Raw genomic sequence first — 15,954 nt, forward strand, 5'->3', positions numbered from 1 at the left:
ATTTAAGTTCATAGAGAAGAGTTTGTTTACCTGAACATTTGTTAGATCTTGTATCGCAGTACTTCTCGTCTGAGCAATCAGCGTCTTCCACACAATCAACCTTGAAACATCCAATGTTCTTATCGAGGGGATTTCCTAAGAATCCTTTTTCGCATGTGCATGAAACCCTGTGGCTTGTCACTGAGCACAAAGCATTCAACCCACATGTTTTTGTATTACAGGGATTTGTACATTTTCCGTTTAGGCACGCAAGTGAGTCTTCGCAGTGGCTGTCACGCCGACATTGATTCGGTAGCAAGCAGCCAGTCTTGTAAGGATCACCGACAGCACCAGTCGCACATACGCATTTAAACGAACCCGTCGTATCTATACATTGAGCAGAAGGGTGGCATGGGTTGTTGAAACACTCATTAATGTTAACACATTCTTCGTTGACGTATTCAAAACCGGGAGCGCATTGACATTGAGTAGATTTGCATATTTGACTATTCAGACAGTCAGAGTCAATTTTACAGCCGGGAATGCAAATTCCTGAACTGCAATGTTCACCATGAAGGCAGTTGCTGCTAGAGTGGCATATTTTGTGGCACTTGCTGTCGCTACATTTCTCGCCTATAGCACAGCCAGTGTTGTCACGACACGGCACCTGGCACAAACGACCGATGCACATGTGCTCGGGAGGACACTGCGATGATCTTACACACGAGCTCGGTTTTCTCACGCATCCTTGCTGAGCAGTCGGCGTCCCTTCAAATCCGCTAGGGCACTCGCATTTAGTACTGTGATTTATTCTTGAACATATAGCATTGGGTCCACAAATTCTGGTCGATAAACACGGGTTCACGCAATTACTGTTCAAGCAAGCCTCGTCACTCGGACAGTCTTCGTTATGGCGACATCCAATCAGACATTGACCGGATACACATGCTTGGCCAATACCACATTGTGCATGTTTACTACATTGCGTTATACATAAGTTTTTGATACAGGATTCGCCTAAATCGCACTGGCTCGAATTTCTACAAGCTGCAAAGCATTGGCCGTTATTGCAAGTATCTCCTTCGCAATCCAATTCACTTGAACAACTTAAGATTCTTTTCTTACAAGCGTTCCCTCCTTGAATGTTCTCGTATCCTTCAGGGCAAACGCATATTGCTTTTCTGTCTACAACTTTGCATAAGGAGTTGATACCGCAAGCTCCATCACACGGGTTGACACAACGACCTTCTGAACATACCGCATCAAGAGGACAGTCGTTGTCTGAATCCGAACACTCTTCTTGTTTTCTACATCCTGACTTATTCGGGTCTCCTAAATATCCAACAGGGCATTTACAAATATAAGAAGACATTCGTGGTTCACAAATGGCAGTAGAATGGCACGGGTTTGGATTACAAGACTCAATCTTCTTGCATCCAACTTCAGGTACAGGATCAGCCTTAAAGCCACTGGGGCATTGGCATGAAATTTTATGGTTTTCAGCTAAACATACTGAGTTTTCGCCACAAGAGTCTTCGCCGCAAGCATTCATGCAAGTATGTGTCATTCGGTTGCATAGTTCATGTGATTGGCAGTCGCTATTGTAAATGCAGGGTACTGACTGACATCCTTTTACTAGATCATTCGGATCTCCGGTGAATGGTCCGGATGGGCATTGGCACTTGGCGACATGATTGTTCGTGACACAAATGGCGTTTGGTCCACATACAACTTGCTGACAGGCTGATTGACATTTATTTAGATTTCCAATACTTTTACACACTTCACTTTCTCTACACTGAGCGTTGTTAGAACATTGGTTTTTGTTTATTGTGACACACCCGTCACGTTCGTTAGGATTTCCGACAAAGCCAGGTAAACATTCACATTGGCTTATGTGGTTTTTAGTTGCGCACTTGGAATTCGGAGGGCAAGTGTAATATTGACAATTATCTTCACATTTGTTAACACCCAATGCATCTTTCTGACAGGATTTGTTGTCATCACAGTCTTCATTTCTATCACAACTGGGCGTGGATGGCCTTTCGCAAGTTGAGCTCACTGGATTCCATAGAAAGCCTTCCTTACAGTCGCATCGTGGATTATTATCGAGGACCTTGCAGATTTCATTAGCGCTACATGATATTGTCGAGCATAGATCGACACACCTGTTCGTTGAACCGTCAATAACTACGCAAACCTGTGGTTCAGAGCAATCGCCGTCTTCAGTACATTCCACTTCTTCGATCGGTATTAAATGGCACCCAGTCTTAATGTCGGTAGGTTTCCCGACAAATCCTTCTGCACATATACAGTGAGCTTGGTGGTTGGCACTAACACAAAGTGAGTTCGGCCCGCATTGCAGTTTGCTGCAAGAATCAACACACTTCCGTACATTCTTAGCTAGCTGGAAGCATATTTCTGAATCCCTACAATCCCCATCCACCATGCATTTGTTGTCGGGGACACATCCTCTGCGAAGGTCGTTGGGGTTACCAGAGTGGCCTGGCAAGCAAATGCAATCACCATCTTCACAAATAGCTTTCGGCCCGCACATGAGATTTTTGCAGACGTTAACACATCGAGATTTCTCACATATGAATCCGTCAGGACAGGTGGCGTTGTGCGAGCAGGTGCAGATGCTTCCTTCAGTGCATTTAGATATGGCCATTTGTGAGCATAGTTCGTAGGGGTTGCCTACGTAACGGCTCTTACAAATACAGCTGAAGCTTCCGGGTGTGTTTATACATATAGCATTTTCAGCGCAGGGTTTTGAACTACATTCATCGATATCAATACATTGCAAGTTTGGATTTCCCAAATAGCCTGGTGGACATAAGCATTCAACATGAGATTTTGTTTGTTGGCAAACTGCATTTCTGCCACAAGAAGCCTTAGCACAGGTGATCTGCCGCCGAGGGAGACACTTCTGATATGGGTTTCCGGTATATCCTTTGTCACATTTGCACAAATTGGTCTGTCCATATACACAGTGTGCGTTTGATCCACATTGAGGTTCACATTCCGGAGGAGAAATAGCTGCAACAAAAAATTACCATAAGAATACATAACAAACGAAAGCTTACCTAAACATAAAATTCCAGTAAAACTCTTAGGCATTCAACTTACGTGGCATACAAAGCAGGTCAGGGTTTCCAATAAAGAAGGCATTGCAGACACATTTGCTATTATCCTCGTTGCACGACGCTCCCACCCCGCACACGACGCCCTCGCATCGCTGGCGACATCGCCCTGAGACGCAGGTCAGCGGCTCCTCGCAGGGCAGGCCCGGCCCGCACAGGTCCCGCCGGCACATGCCGCCAGGGAACGGGTTGCCGACCATGCCCTCGGGGCACACACATGTCGGCCCTTGTTTAGATATTATGCATTGACCACCAATGGCGCATGAAAAGCCGTCACAACCTAAAAAATAAAAATCAATATTATTTCACATTAAATTAATTTAATTGTGTATTTTTTTCTGACAGTTCTTTTGGTGCTTAATATTTACCTGATATACATTTTCCTCCCTCAGGTTTGGTGTACCCGGGGTTGCAGCGGCACCAGGCGGCGTGGTTGTCCACTTCACAGAACGCGTTGGGCCCGCAAGCCACGCTCGAGCAGGGTGATAAACAAGTCCGGTTCAAGCAGGCGTGCGTGTTCGGGCACTCGTAATCATTGCTGCAAAGCTGTTTCTGAGACGGCCCTTCCTCAATTGTGCCTGTAAATTAATGTCAATATTTAATTTGCGAATACATGTTTCCATTTAACAGTTCGTTAGCGATTTATTTTATTATACTTACATCCGGTTTTGTAAGGATCCCCCACCATGTTCTGCGGACACTCGCACTGATAACCTCCTTTCTTGTCGTGGCATATAGCTCCGTAGGCGCAGGGCGCGCTGTCACACTCGTTCCTATTGGTGCAGCCGGTGTAGGGGTCCCCCTCGTACCCGGCAGTGCACATGCAGCGCGGGGGGTCACTCGGGGTACACTTAGCATTTATTCCACAAGTGAACCTCTCGCACGGACTCTTACATTTATGCCCATCCGTAACGTCCAAGTAATAAGGCGGAGGACAGACGCAGTTGCCCGGCTCTTCGCACTTCTCATTTGGAAAGCAGTCGGAATCGCTAATACATCGTTTTTGATTCAGTGAACAGTGACCCACAGAATCTTGTCCATATCCGGCTGGGCATTTGCACACGTATGACCCGGGTGTGTTGAAACATTCCGCGCCAAAACCACAAACGGGCTGTCCAGATTTACACTCGTCCATGTCTTCACAAGCGCCGTCCGCTGTCTGCATGTAGCCTACAGGACACGCGCAGTAACTCACTCCGTCTGATATGATGATGCATTCCGCCCCTTTACCACATTTGTTGCCTTTTCCACAGCCAGATAACACGCAGTTGCCATCGACAACCTTGTAAGGCGCTTGACATTGGCAGTTGATATCGTCACATACTTCGCAGAGATTGTAAGGGTTGCCACTGTACTCCGGAGGGCACTTACACTCGTAGCTCCCCGGTAGATTCTTGCAAATAGCGTTGAGGCCACAAGGCGAGTTACCATACTGTGTGCATTCATTAATATCCTCACATAAACCAGTATCTTTGCTTCGTTGGAACCCTTGCGAGCACACACAAACATTGACGCCATCGTGCAGTATGCATTGCTCTCCCTGCGGGCACGGGCTAGCCGCGCCGCACTCACTCGGCATGAGTCCCCTCGTGCAGCCGTCCACGTACGGGTCGCCGCTGAAGCTGCCGGGACACTCGCACTGGAAGTGGCCGGGCAGGTTCCTGCACACGGCGCCGGCGCCGCACGGGCTGGACTCGCACTCGTTGACGTCCTGGCAGCCGGCGGGCGCGGCCGGGTCGCCCGTGAACCCGCCGCGGCACGTGCACTGCGCCGTCTGCTCGCTCAGCAGGCACTCCGAGTTGCTGCCGCATTGCAGCGCCTCGCACGGATCTGTAATAGATAACGGCTTAGTACCTACACTCTGAATTATTCATTACAAACGTGTTATAAAAACATGGGATTGCTACTTACGTCTACATTCGTTTCCAACGTTGGGTTCAGGGCATACACATCGGGTTCTTTCATCGCATCGTGCGTTGCCGGGACAGTCGTTGTCGGTCTTGCAGGTGAGTATGTCGGCGCAGCGCGTGCGCGGGTCGGGGTCGGGCGCGGTGCCCTCGGGACACTCGCAGGAGAAGGAGCCGGCGCGGTTGACGCAGTCCGCGCCCGCGCCGCACGCGCCCTCCGCCGCGCACTCGTCCACGTCCACGCACTGGCGGCGCGCGTCGCCCGTGTAGCCCTCGGGGCAGGCGCAGGAGTAGCCGCCCGGCGTGTTGGAGCACGTGGCGTGCGCGCCGCAGCCGCCCGCGCCCGCGCCCGCGTCGCACTCGTCCACGTCCACGCAGCCGGCCGCGATGTCCGCCGGGTCGAAGGTCCAGCCCTCCTCGCACACGCAGTACGCGTCCGCGCCGTCCGGCTTGCAGTAGGCGTGCTCGCCGCAGCGCACGTCGTCGCACGGCGCGCGGCACGCCTCGCGCGGCGGCGCGCCCACGAACCCGTACGCGCACGCGCACGAGAACCCTCCCGGCGTGTTCACGCACATCGCGTTGTCTCCACACGTCTTAGCTTCGGTCTTACATTCGTCGATATCCACACATACTGAACCCTTCGGGCTGAATCCGGTTTTGCAGAAACATTGGTTTTCGATACATTCAGCGTTGTTTGTACAATCGAAATCCGATTTACATAGTGTAGCAACGTCGACCTGAAAACGTATACATTTAACAAAAATGTGGTCAGGTTATGCAATATTTAAAGATTATTTGACAAGCGATGTTTACCTGTTCGCAAGCGATCTGCGGGTTGGGATGCGCGCGGTATCCCTGCGGACACACGCAGTTGTACCCGGGCGCGGCGTTCTCGCAGACGGCGCGCGGGCCGCAGGGGCGCTCCAGCACCGCGCACTCGTCCAGGTCCACGCACGCGCCCGCGCGGCCCGTGTACTGCGGCGCGCACACGCACGCGTGCCCGCCCGCCGTGTTGCTGCACACCTCGTGCGCGCCGCACGCGTCCGCGCTCTTACACTCATCCACGTCTGGCAGAACAAAACTAACAACTGATTACGTGTCCCGAGCGAACCTCGGTTACCCTGCGCTCACCGCTACGAAGAGGAAGAGAGAGACGTCCGCATGCATGGTACGACAAGAACGAAGCCTGAAAATGAAGAGTCTACTCGTGAAGTCAAGCGATAGACGGCTCGGGTCGGAAACCATTCCGCTTTTTGCTCCGCGTTCTATGCAGACTGAACTCGTCCGCTACACTGAAATAGTACTGAAGTGATTTGTAATCTTTTGTGTTTTGAGTTTTAATAGTTAGTAGAGAAGCGTGAGACTGCCGCGCGTCTGTTATCGGCAGTATCGAGTTGATTAACAGTTGCGTTATCACAAGCGTTAGACCACAGTATAGTTAGGGTTAGCGTCAGGGCGCGGGGGTGAGTAGATTGGTGTCTCACCGATGCACTCGGTGTGTGGGTCGCCGGTGTAGCCGGGCGGGCACACGCAGCGATGCGCGTCGCGGGTGGGCTCGCACAGGGCGCCGCGCCCGCAGGCCGCGCGCGCACACACGTCGGCCACGCGGCACGCCTCGCGCGGGTCGCCCTCCGCGCCGGCCGGGCAGCTGCACTCGTAGCCGCCCGCCAGGTTGCGGCACTCCGCGTTCACTCCGCATGCTCCCGGAGACTGGCACTCGTCCACGTCCACGCACTGTCGGGGGGGGGACATTAGCTGCTGGTACTCAAATAGGGCCAAAACGGATGAAGGCGTCCTTGCGGTAGCGATAACATTTAACTTTCACTGAGTGACATAAGTTTTAACATTTCGCTAGTCTAACGTATCCTGCGTCCGATTCAGCATATAACATAGCTTGAATCCTAGCATATCAGATTATATTGATAAATGAATGAAGTAGGTAAATGATTACTTACGCCATCAAACGGATTTCCAGTGTAGCCGGCTTGACACGCACAGGTGTAGTTTCCGGGGTAGTTCTGACAGAGTGCGTTGGCGCCGCAAGCGCCGGGACGTCGACATTCGTCTATATCTAAAAGGTTAAAAATATGATAAAGTGAAATAAAAACAATTTGGCTTACATAGATATACTTAGGCGTAGGTAAACATGAGGATATAATGGATCTAGTTTCAGTTAATAGTAACTCACCCCGACACGATTCTTCGCCATCGCCCTCAAAGCCTCGATTACATTTGCAGATAAAATGAGCTGGTAAATTGCAACACTCGGCGTTCTCGACGCATCTCGCCGATATCGCCGGGTCGTCGCATTCATTTATATCTGCAACAAAAAAACAATAGAACTATTAAGTATTTACGACTTCACAAATAAAATATATTAAAGGAATGTATTCAGCAACGGACTCATTTGTTAAAACTTCTGTACTCTAGGTTCTTTTTAAATAATCGTTGTAAATAAACAGAAAGTTAAATAACTACGTACAACAAAGATATAAATCAAAGGAAAACAGTACGGTGAGAAAACCTGCACATCTAGATTCTAGATGTGTAGGTACAATAATTCGGTGATACGGCTCGCAACCTTTCACGTGAGTACAGTAAAAAGCGGGTGGCACGCTTGCGTCTGACTATCCCTTCGGGTCTTACACCCAGCATGTGTATGTATGTAGGCATCGAAAGAAGTAGGAAAGTATATATGTAAGCCAGTACCTCTGCAAGTGAAGCCGTCGCCCTCGTACCCCGGGAAGCACGAGCACTGGAAGCTGCCCACCGTGTTGGTGCAGTGCGCGAACACGTCGCACGGCCGCTCCTTGCACTCATTTACATCTGCAAACAACACATCATGAAAAGAAGTAGTCCACGTAAGGTATTTACAGCTTAGATTTACAATACACGAACAAGATGATGTGTCATATACAAAAACTAATCTTGAAATCTTGCCTCTTGGCTCCGTTCTTCTCCTTAGACAGAAAGAGCCCCCCTTATCCGAACGGAGAGTAGTTTGTAAAAATTGACGTACATCAGAAAATTTTATATTTTTACGATGAATTATAAATTTTGAGTTTGAGTTTGAGTTTAATCAATAAACTATCAAACCGCTTTAAGCTCAACCTACCATTGTCACAAATCTTCTAACGGAACTAACTCAAAATAAGATCTAGTAGAAGTGGGGTATTATTATGTCGAGACATTTATTTTGCACTGACACTCCATCTTGTTATATTGTTAATGTAAGCTAACAAACAGCTTATGTAAATGTAGGAAATAAAAGTGTGTAACGTAAAGAGTACTGACCAAGTTCCTGGCAGTTGCAGCCGCCATAGCCATCGTTACAATGGCAAACTCCATTTAAACAAGCACCGTTTATACACTGCGCGCCATCTTCTTTGGTACAATCATCTGTAAGTACGGAATCTATGTATTAGTTATACATGAGGTTATACATAAAAGTGTAGCTGATAGATCTACATATGCATAAATAGTTTGGAGCGGTTATTTCGGTACAGTAAACAGCAAACCATGAATGTTTATATTTTTCTAAATCTAAATCTTTCAGCTAAATTGTATTAATAACTAGATTTATATTACAAAGATAATCAATGGAAGTGTAAAGTGACTCACCTGTACATTTTAATTCTGCCCTAAGTTCGTCGGAGGCCTTGTAGCAGTCGGGCACTCCGTCGCATAATTTAGATAATTCATATAATTGTAATAGTTGTGTAGATTCGTTTACTTGACAGCCAAAATAGCCGTCTTCTAAATTTAAGAAAAATACTTCTCGTTTTATTCCTAAACCTATTCCATATTGGCCTTCTGTCGTTACCTGAAAAGACAATTTTAATTGAAAACCTGGAAACAATTGCACAGCGCTAAGATTTAATTAAATGACTTTTGGAGCTACATAAAATGTTATAAATATCATAAAATATATAGGTTCCTGAAAAAAAAACACAATAAATACAAAGAAGATTTGCATCACAGTAATTAAAAAGACTCTACCCTATTATTTACAGTAAATTACCCGTAGTGTGCCCATTGTATCCCATTGCATACATTGTTCATAATATTGCTGATTTATGTTGTGAAAGAACTTTCCACGAGACAACACTCGCCCGGCGACAACTTCGGTTCTCACAAATACAATACGCATGTAACTACACACTAACGTACTTTCGAATATATATTGCAGCTATTTACAATTACTAATGGTAATTAATTTCTTTCTTTACTTTCATTGAAAACGAAAAAAACAAAACATTCGTACACCGTTGCCGCCTTTTTCATAAAAAAATAACTAGATAGTTTTCATTTTAATGAACATTATTTTCAGCCAGTAGTAGTAGCTAGTAGCGAAGAAAAAAGTTTTCGAACAAAAAGTATCTAATGTAATAAACTAGTAATACTGACATATAACTACAAAAAAATATAGGTATATTATTATTAAAATGTATCAACAAGCGTAAAATATATACAAATCTATGCTATTACTTACATGTGTCGTTGTGACTAAGAGAGTCCAAACCACCAACGGTAAGGTGTCTATATACATTGTCTCTGTAACAAAGAAAAATCAATATTTAGTAATTATAATACTTATAATAAAAGGCAAGTGCATGACATAATGGGGCGCCCACAAAAATGGTCTGAATTTCTGAATAGTTGATGACTCCGATAGTGTGTTCAACGACTTAGGTTACTAGCCATGTCCCACCCGAGAATCGAACCCAGTTGGTGATACCGAAGCTTATAAGATACCTTGTTGGCCATGTAGGCAGTCATAAACATTCTGGACTAAATAAATAGAAAAGAGTGACTTAACTAATGGGGTCAATCTGTTTTTCTCGAAATTTTTAAAGTCACAGAACGTTGTTCAGATTGACCACTTGAGTCACCCCTTTTCCGTTGTAACTTTCAACTGATTAAACCTCTTTAAGCTACGGCTTAAGTAACTCAAAATCATTATCTACATTCTGTACCTAAGTACATGAGCAAATGGATTTCCTAATGCTAGTATCCTGTCTCTTTTAGTGAATATTCCGAGTAATGTATGTGTCCTACTTACACGTTTACATATGACTAGTTCTAGGCTCACGATTTATGAATGGTACACGCCTCGAGAGGCTTGCGGCACGCGAGGTGGAAAGGTAACTATAAAATCTATAAATATTATTGAGTAAGTAAATCATATCATAAGCCTGTATCAGGCATACGCTGTGCTGTGGAGCTTAAGTAATGTCCAACATAAATATTGGAACTTACTATCAAAATAGACTAATAGTATCGATCAACGTAGAAGAATAGACGAGAGGATTTTCCTCATTAGTTAAGAAATGGGGGTTGCTCCAAAACTATGATGCCTCTAAGTAGAGCAATAGAGATGAAGTAAAAAGGGGTCTTTCTCCGCCTAAATCCATAAACAGAAACCGAAAATTTGACCTAAAATCAAAACAATGTGCCTACATGTGTATACAATGTGCGTACCTAATTTCATGTTACAGTAACTATGTTCATGAGTGAAGAACTTTTATTATCTATCTATATCATCATAGTCACGAGTCGGTACTTAAATTCTAAGTTTCTCCCAAGTTTATGACAGAAGGACGTGTACGACCAATATGTACCGACATATAAAGTTCAAGTAATAAAATAACTCATCGTCATTGAAAGGCCCGCTTTCAGCAGTTTCAGCACAGCCTTAATGAACCAAATTGTACTTATATTATTACCTATTCATGTCGACTTTCATGGAAACCGTCCCAGCGGACTATTCAATTTCTCTGTCAATGAATCAAGCAGAAATATAATAACAGTAGTGAGTGAATGGCGGCGGTTAACGTGAACGTTTATAATTAGTTGCGACGACAAAGGCGAAGGTTGCGGCGCGAGGTCAGATAACTGTGAGCGGTATTTCGGCTTCCACCGGCTTGGCTAGCGTTACACATTAACTGTACCATTTTATTAATGGCTTCTCATACAGTACGCTGATTTGCTCGAAGACTTTTAATTACAATCAGTGATGCCTGGTTTCAAGAAAACGTTAGGTACTGTACCATTTTTCTACCCACGTAATTATCTTGCTAGTAGAGTCCATGATAGCAAATATAGACGAAATATGATTTTTCAGTAACTTAAAACCGATTCGATTACCACCGCGACCGAGTTAAAGTAAAAGGGATATATGTTCAGTATTTGTTACTATGGCCAAATACTTGCTTCTAAAATGTACGTCTGCATACGGTTTATATTTGGTTTACGTAAATATGACCATATCTCCGATTTTCGCACTAAACTCAAGTGGCTTCCTATTCGCCTTCGACGGAATACCCATATACTATCACTACTTTACAACATACTGTTTAACCCAGCATCTCCTTCCTACCTAAAAGAGCGTTTTAAGTTCCGGCACTGTTCGCATGACCGCACACTTCGGTCTGCACAGAACTTGCGACTGGAAGTTCCACCGCACAAAACCGATTTTTACGGCGATTCCTTCACAGTGACAGCTGTACTGCTCTGGAATGCTCTTCCTGAGGACATAAGACGTGCACCTTCTGCAGCTTCCTTCAAAGAAAGGGTTAAGAGGCACTACCTAAATTCACTGCCTTAGTTGAATATATTATTGCTGTATATCATTATGTATTATTGTATGTAAGTATAGGTATAATAATATATATTATGTATTTACTTATTTATTTTCTTGCTGTATTTATTTATTTAGTGTATGTAGTGTTTAAGTAGTGTATTATACACTTGCACCTCAGCTACCTCTAATTCTATTTCTATTTTCTTTTATAACTCTCTTCCATCCAAAGGTTGTCTGGTAGAGATTGCTATAAGCAATAAGGTCGCCTTTTTGTACTGTTTTTATTTTTAAGTTTTTTTTTTTTGTATGTTCTATTTTGGTGCAAATAAAGAGTATTGTATTGTATTGTATTGTATGTAGTGCGCCCATGGAGCAAGGAAACTTAGGGACTCATGATGACAGCCAGTGCTGCCTACCCCGCAATCGAGATCATTTGTTTGCATTACTGGTGATACTGGTGATGTTATCTTGATTTAAATGATGATAGAAATCTAATCTTGACCTTCCTACATTGGTAATAACATCACCAGAAAAACACAAATTTGCATAAGAATCACGAAATGTGACACGGTCGCTTGTGTCACCTTAAAACAGAAATCTTTTATTTGTTAAATGAAAACAACTTTTTGTAGTGAGGAATTTCTTCGATTTTAGATTTGCCGGTGTCTTCCGAAACTGGTATTTTCACCGTGTAAATAAACCCATTGTGGATTCTGTAAAGGTCAATATTTTAAGATTTGTCTGCTCTTAGTTTACGTCTGCATATTTTATGGGTAGGTCATAGGTCCGCCCATGTGAAAGGCAGTCCAGCATATGTGTCAGAGTCCGAATTGAAAATTAAGATTGTAGATTGTATATTAATTTCCACCCTAAAACCAACTCACGCATACATTTATAAATGCACAAATAAAGCTATCTACGGCTTGACGATGACGTCGTCATTATTATTCAATATCATCACTGACATTCACGACCTTAAACCTTATGTTGCGACGAAAATTATAGTTTTATGTCACAGCAATAATAGTAATCTAGACACGGAGCTAGATATAATGTGCAGTGTAGCGCACGGGGACACGCGTGGCTGCGCCGGCGCAGAGCCACGACGCATCGCCCGACGCTTGCACTTCACCCACTATGCCGGCATACACCTATGTATCTAGCTCATAGTAACTAGAGTCGTTGTCCTCGTTATGGGTATTTATGTAATTACACCTCTATATTTTCATACATACAGCTCTACTACGCTGTTGCTGCTACAACTTGTTGACACGTTTGTAAGTAGTATACTCGTAGATAGATAGGTATAGTAAGAGTATTTTGTTATGGAAATAGCTCCACAATATTGTGATGTAATTCACTTTCGTTAATGTTTATCTGAACTGAATCTAATTGTCGTGTCAATCACTTTTTGTGGTGATGCTAATATTGAGCGATAGAGGCGCTCGCTCTTATGTGTCGTTGACTGGCGGTTAACGAGGGAGATAAAATGATTGATAACTTATCCGGTATAAAAAACACAGGTTCTTAGTTAAAATAAAATTCAATAGAAAATGCTGTATCGGAGAAATATTTCAGTAAATATTTTCTGTAACTAAACAAATAATATAGTAAATCTGTTTAATACTACGAGGGAAATCTCAATGTCATGTATTTTATACTTTTATAAAAAAATCTTCATATTTCTAAAGAATACTCATATTTTTTATTTTTTATTTTATTTATTGAGGCACACAAAACAGATAACAATGGTTACAAAATTTAAAAAATACAACTAAACATCTGTTCTACATTGATACCCAAAACATGCATGCACAACATTAATTATTTAGGATGGAACATTACTCATTACATGTGTTCTATGCTATAAGGTAAATACCTACTAATTTTATTAAATAAAACTAAAAAATACTATGAAGTTGAAATAATTAGAACTAGCTATTCCGGTTAGAGCTCTGAAGGATGCCAATAGATTTTTTATATGTAAAGAATTTGTTATTAAAAATATCAATGTCTTCGTTACTCACAGATAACTCATTATAAAGTCGACACATTCGGAGAATGGGATTAAAGTATGATTAGAATGCACCAGCAATTATGTATTTATTTTTAATAATATTTTGGTATGTATTATTATAGAATTTTATTCATTTATTCAAGGTTATAATATAAATTAACATTTAACGGTAATGCGGCTGGCTTGTTGGGCACTTTCGAGCCAGGAACAATACGAGGCGGCATCTTTGACTAGTTAGACTAAGCTTGAGGCGAATACTTTGAATTTGTAAAATTTTATCTTTTAGTTCAGTTTTCATAATTTTATTTACAATTAGGTTAGGCTTCATTAGTTAAATACGCATATTGTTTAATGTGGTTAATTATGAAGGAATTACATGTTATCACTTCTTACTCAACTTTGTGTAAAATATACCTACCAAGCTTTGGTTTGTATTTTCAGGACCTCCGAGAGTTCTGCTATCCAGTCCAGAATTCCCACGGGAAAATATTTCAAGGAACAGGAACTTGTCGGAAATTATAAAAACACTGTACTTAAGTATATCGACTTCTCTATCATAATTATCTTCATCTACAGTGCATTACTCGTAACTATGTGAAGCTGTGCAATACGCGTGATGCAAGCTATAACTGCTGCGAGACGGCTTATAATTTCGTTCCGATAATGTGATGGACGGATGGCGGAACTGTCCAGGCATTACAGGTGTTGCGTCACGCACGAAGCGGCGGCGGCGGCGGCGGCGGCGGCGGGCGGGAGCCAATCGGGTGTATCCTCCGAGTGTGTGTGTGTGTGTTGTTACTCGCGCCACTCACTTTCACAGGGCAGCCCGCGCCGCCGCCGCCGCTGCCGTGAACCGAAAGTGGGCTGGAAACAATGCACTTCCACGCCACACCACGTTTCTCTCTTGAGAAACGATCCTCAGCGATTGTGCGAGGCTGAAGCCCAATACCTACCGTCTCGGTCATGTTGAGTTGCTAATTCTATTGTTTTGTTGCGGATATGCGAAAGTTTAAGATTTTTTGTTGAGTAAAGATGCCGTTTCAGGTTATATGGGTCGGTGTTTAAGTTTTACACTCAATTCAGGAAAGTATTTACGCAACTTTATAAAAGGAATATCCGGATATGCAGCTGAACGTCCTCAAAATCTAGATTTTACCCGAAAAGTCACTCTATTTATGCAATCAATAGACTGATTTACTACCACTTATTGCATACATAATTAAAGCCTTAATTTTAAATGTCACCGGCGCAAAACAAGTCCGTTCCTATAAGTCTGTTTATTTGTTGTTGTGCAACCGACTGATAATATCGTGCTGTAGCCAATGGCAGCTAAAGGAGACCGGGTGAATGTATCCGACGAGGAGCGAAAGGCCCGTTGTTGTGCACTCGCAGGGCGAGCGGCTACTTGATCATAATCGATTTAGGCATATCACTGGCTCGTTCTAACTGGAACCCGCAGTGGAGCAACGCAGCATGCCAGCGGTAAAAGTCAACTGTTTTAAGAACTGCCGCGGTTTACAGCCGTACAAGATTGCTAATGCTGAAAGCATTAATCATGCAATTTCAGTTTCATGAAGCAACACCATCACACCCCCTCGCCTGTAAATAGTCCAATGAAGTATATGTGCTTCCTGGTAGACTTGAGGGTAATTCCATCATCTCCGCCTAACTTAATTGGTTTGAGCAACACACTGGCTTCTAACAGTTAATACTAAACTATTCGATTAAATCGGTATTTAGGTGTGTTCCAAATGAATTTCAGCAATGAAGCACTCAGGTTTTTGTGTTACTTTCCATCGGTGTTGCTACAGAAATTAACTAGCAACAATTAATCGCTTCCTCGTCAGCGACAAGTGGAGTGTGAAGTGCGGACACGTCCACGTTGATATGTCGATCCACCCGCTCGCCTCGCTGACATGCAACATGGCGCCGCCGGCTACAAGAGCCACATCTTACTACAACGTTTTACGCTCTAAACTAAAGTTAATTGGAGTCGTCATCCTCCGCGATTACGTAGCCACTTTAAAAACAATGTATTTACATAGCAGAAGTCGAATTGTAAATTACAAGGAAATCTACTTTTTTATTTAAAACCTATGACTCAAACTCAAAACGCGTTACAAAAACACAGTGGAGCGAAGGCTGCTCGCTACTAAATAAAGCTTTTAAAGGATTTTTGTTGTCTTTTTACTGAACGCGAAGGTCTATAAACATGGCACTTAATGCACTGGGCATCAGCTTACTGAGGAGCTCTCTTTTTTTAAGTGGATTATCTTTGTAGGTAGGCTTTATAGAGATTGTAAATTAGATAAGTACCTACGCTAT

The 15,954-nt window shown here is 43.5% G+C and overlaps 1 protein-coding gene and 1 long non-coding RNA gene across 13 annotated transcripts in view; one reads left to right on the forward strand and one right to left on the reverse strand.

Annotated features, from left to right (window-relative positions):
- Positions 1 to 3,756, forward strand: part of LOC125489031 — a 102,709-nt gene extending 98,953 nt beyond the window's left edge. Inside the window, exon 5 of the long non-coding RNA XR_007266683.1 lies at positions 3,515 to 3,756. This is a non-coding gene — a long non-coding RNA (uncharacterized LOC125489031). The remainder of the gene's footprint in view (positions 1 to 3,514) is intronic.
- Positions 1 to 15,954, reverse strand: part of LOC105391845 — a 98,001-nt gene that overhangs the window by 76,131 nt on the left and 5,916 nt on the right. For 10 of the 12 annotated variants that reach the window (XM_048623328.1, XM_048623338.1, XM_048623334.1 and 7 more), the window contains exons 2-14: positions 9,522 to 9,583; positions 8,651 to 8,852; positions 8,324 to 8,428; positions 7,739 to 7,855; positions 7,218 to 7,349; positions 6,985 to 7,100; positions 6,514 to 6,763; positions 5,843 to 6,096; positions 5,034 to 5,766; positions 3,783 to 4,952; positions 3,491 to 3,700; positions 3,109 to 3,402; positions 31 to 3,018 (exon numbers count right to left, since the gene is read on the reverse strand). In XM_048623328.1, the coding sequence (XP_048479285.1) occupies positions 31 to 3,018; positions 3,109 to 3,402; positions 3,491 to 3,700; positions 3,783 to 4,952; positions 5,034 to 5,766; positions 5,843 to 6,096; positions 6,514 to 6,763; positions 6,985 to 7,100; positions 7,218 to 7,349; positions 7,739 to 7,855; positions 8,324 to 8,428; positions 8,651 to 8,852; positions 9,522 to 9,578 (6,628 nt within the window). In that variant the 5' untranslated portion in view covers positions 9,579 to 9,583. The remainder of the gene's footprint in view (positions 1 to 30; positions 3,019 to 3,108; positions 3,403 to 3,490; positions 3,701 to 3,782; positions 4,953 to 5,033; positions 5,767 to 5,842; positions 6,097 to 6,513; positions 6,764 to 6,984; positions 7,101 to 7,217; positions 7,350 to 7,738; positions 7,856 to 8,323; positions 8,429 to 8,650; positions 8,853 to 9,521; positions 9,584 to 15,954) is intronic. The other 2 variants (XM_048623329.1, XM_048623336.1) reach the window with 2 other exon arrangements.

The sequence above is a fragment of the Plutella xylostella genome, chromosome 10 (genome assembly GCF_932276165.1).
Source record: "Plutella xylostella chromosome 10, ilPluXylo3.1, whole genome shotgun sequence".
NCBI lineage: Eukaryota > Metazoa > Arthropoda > Insecta > Lepidoptera > Plutellidae > Plutella > Plutella xylostella.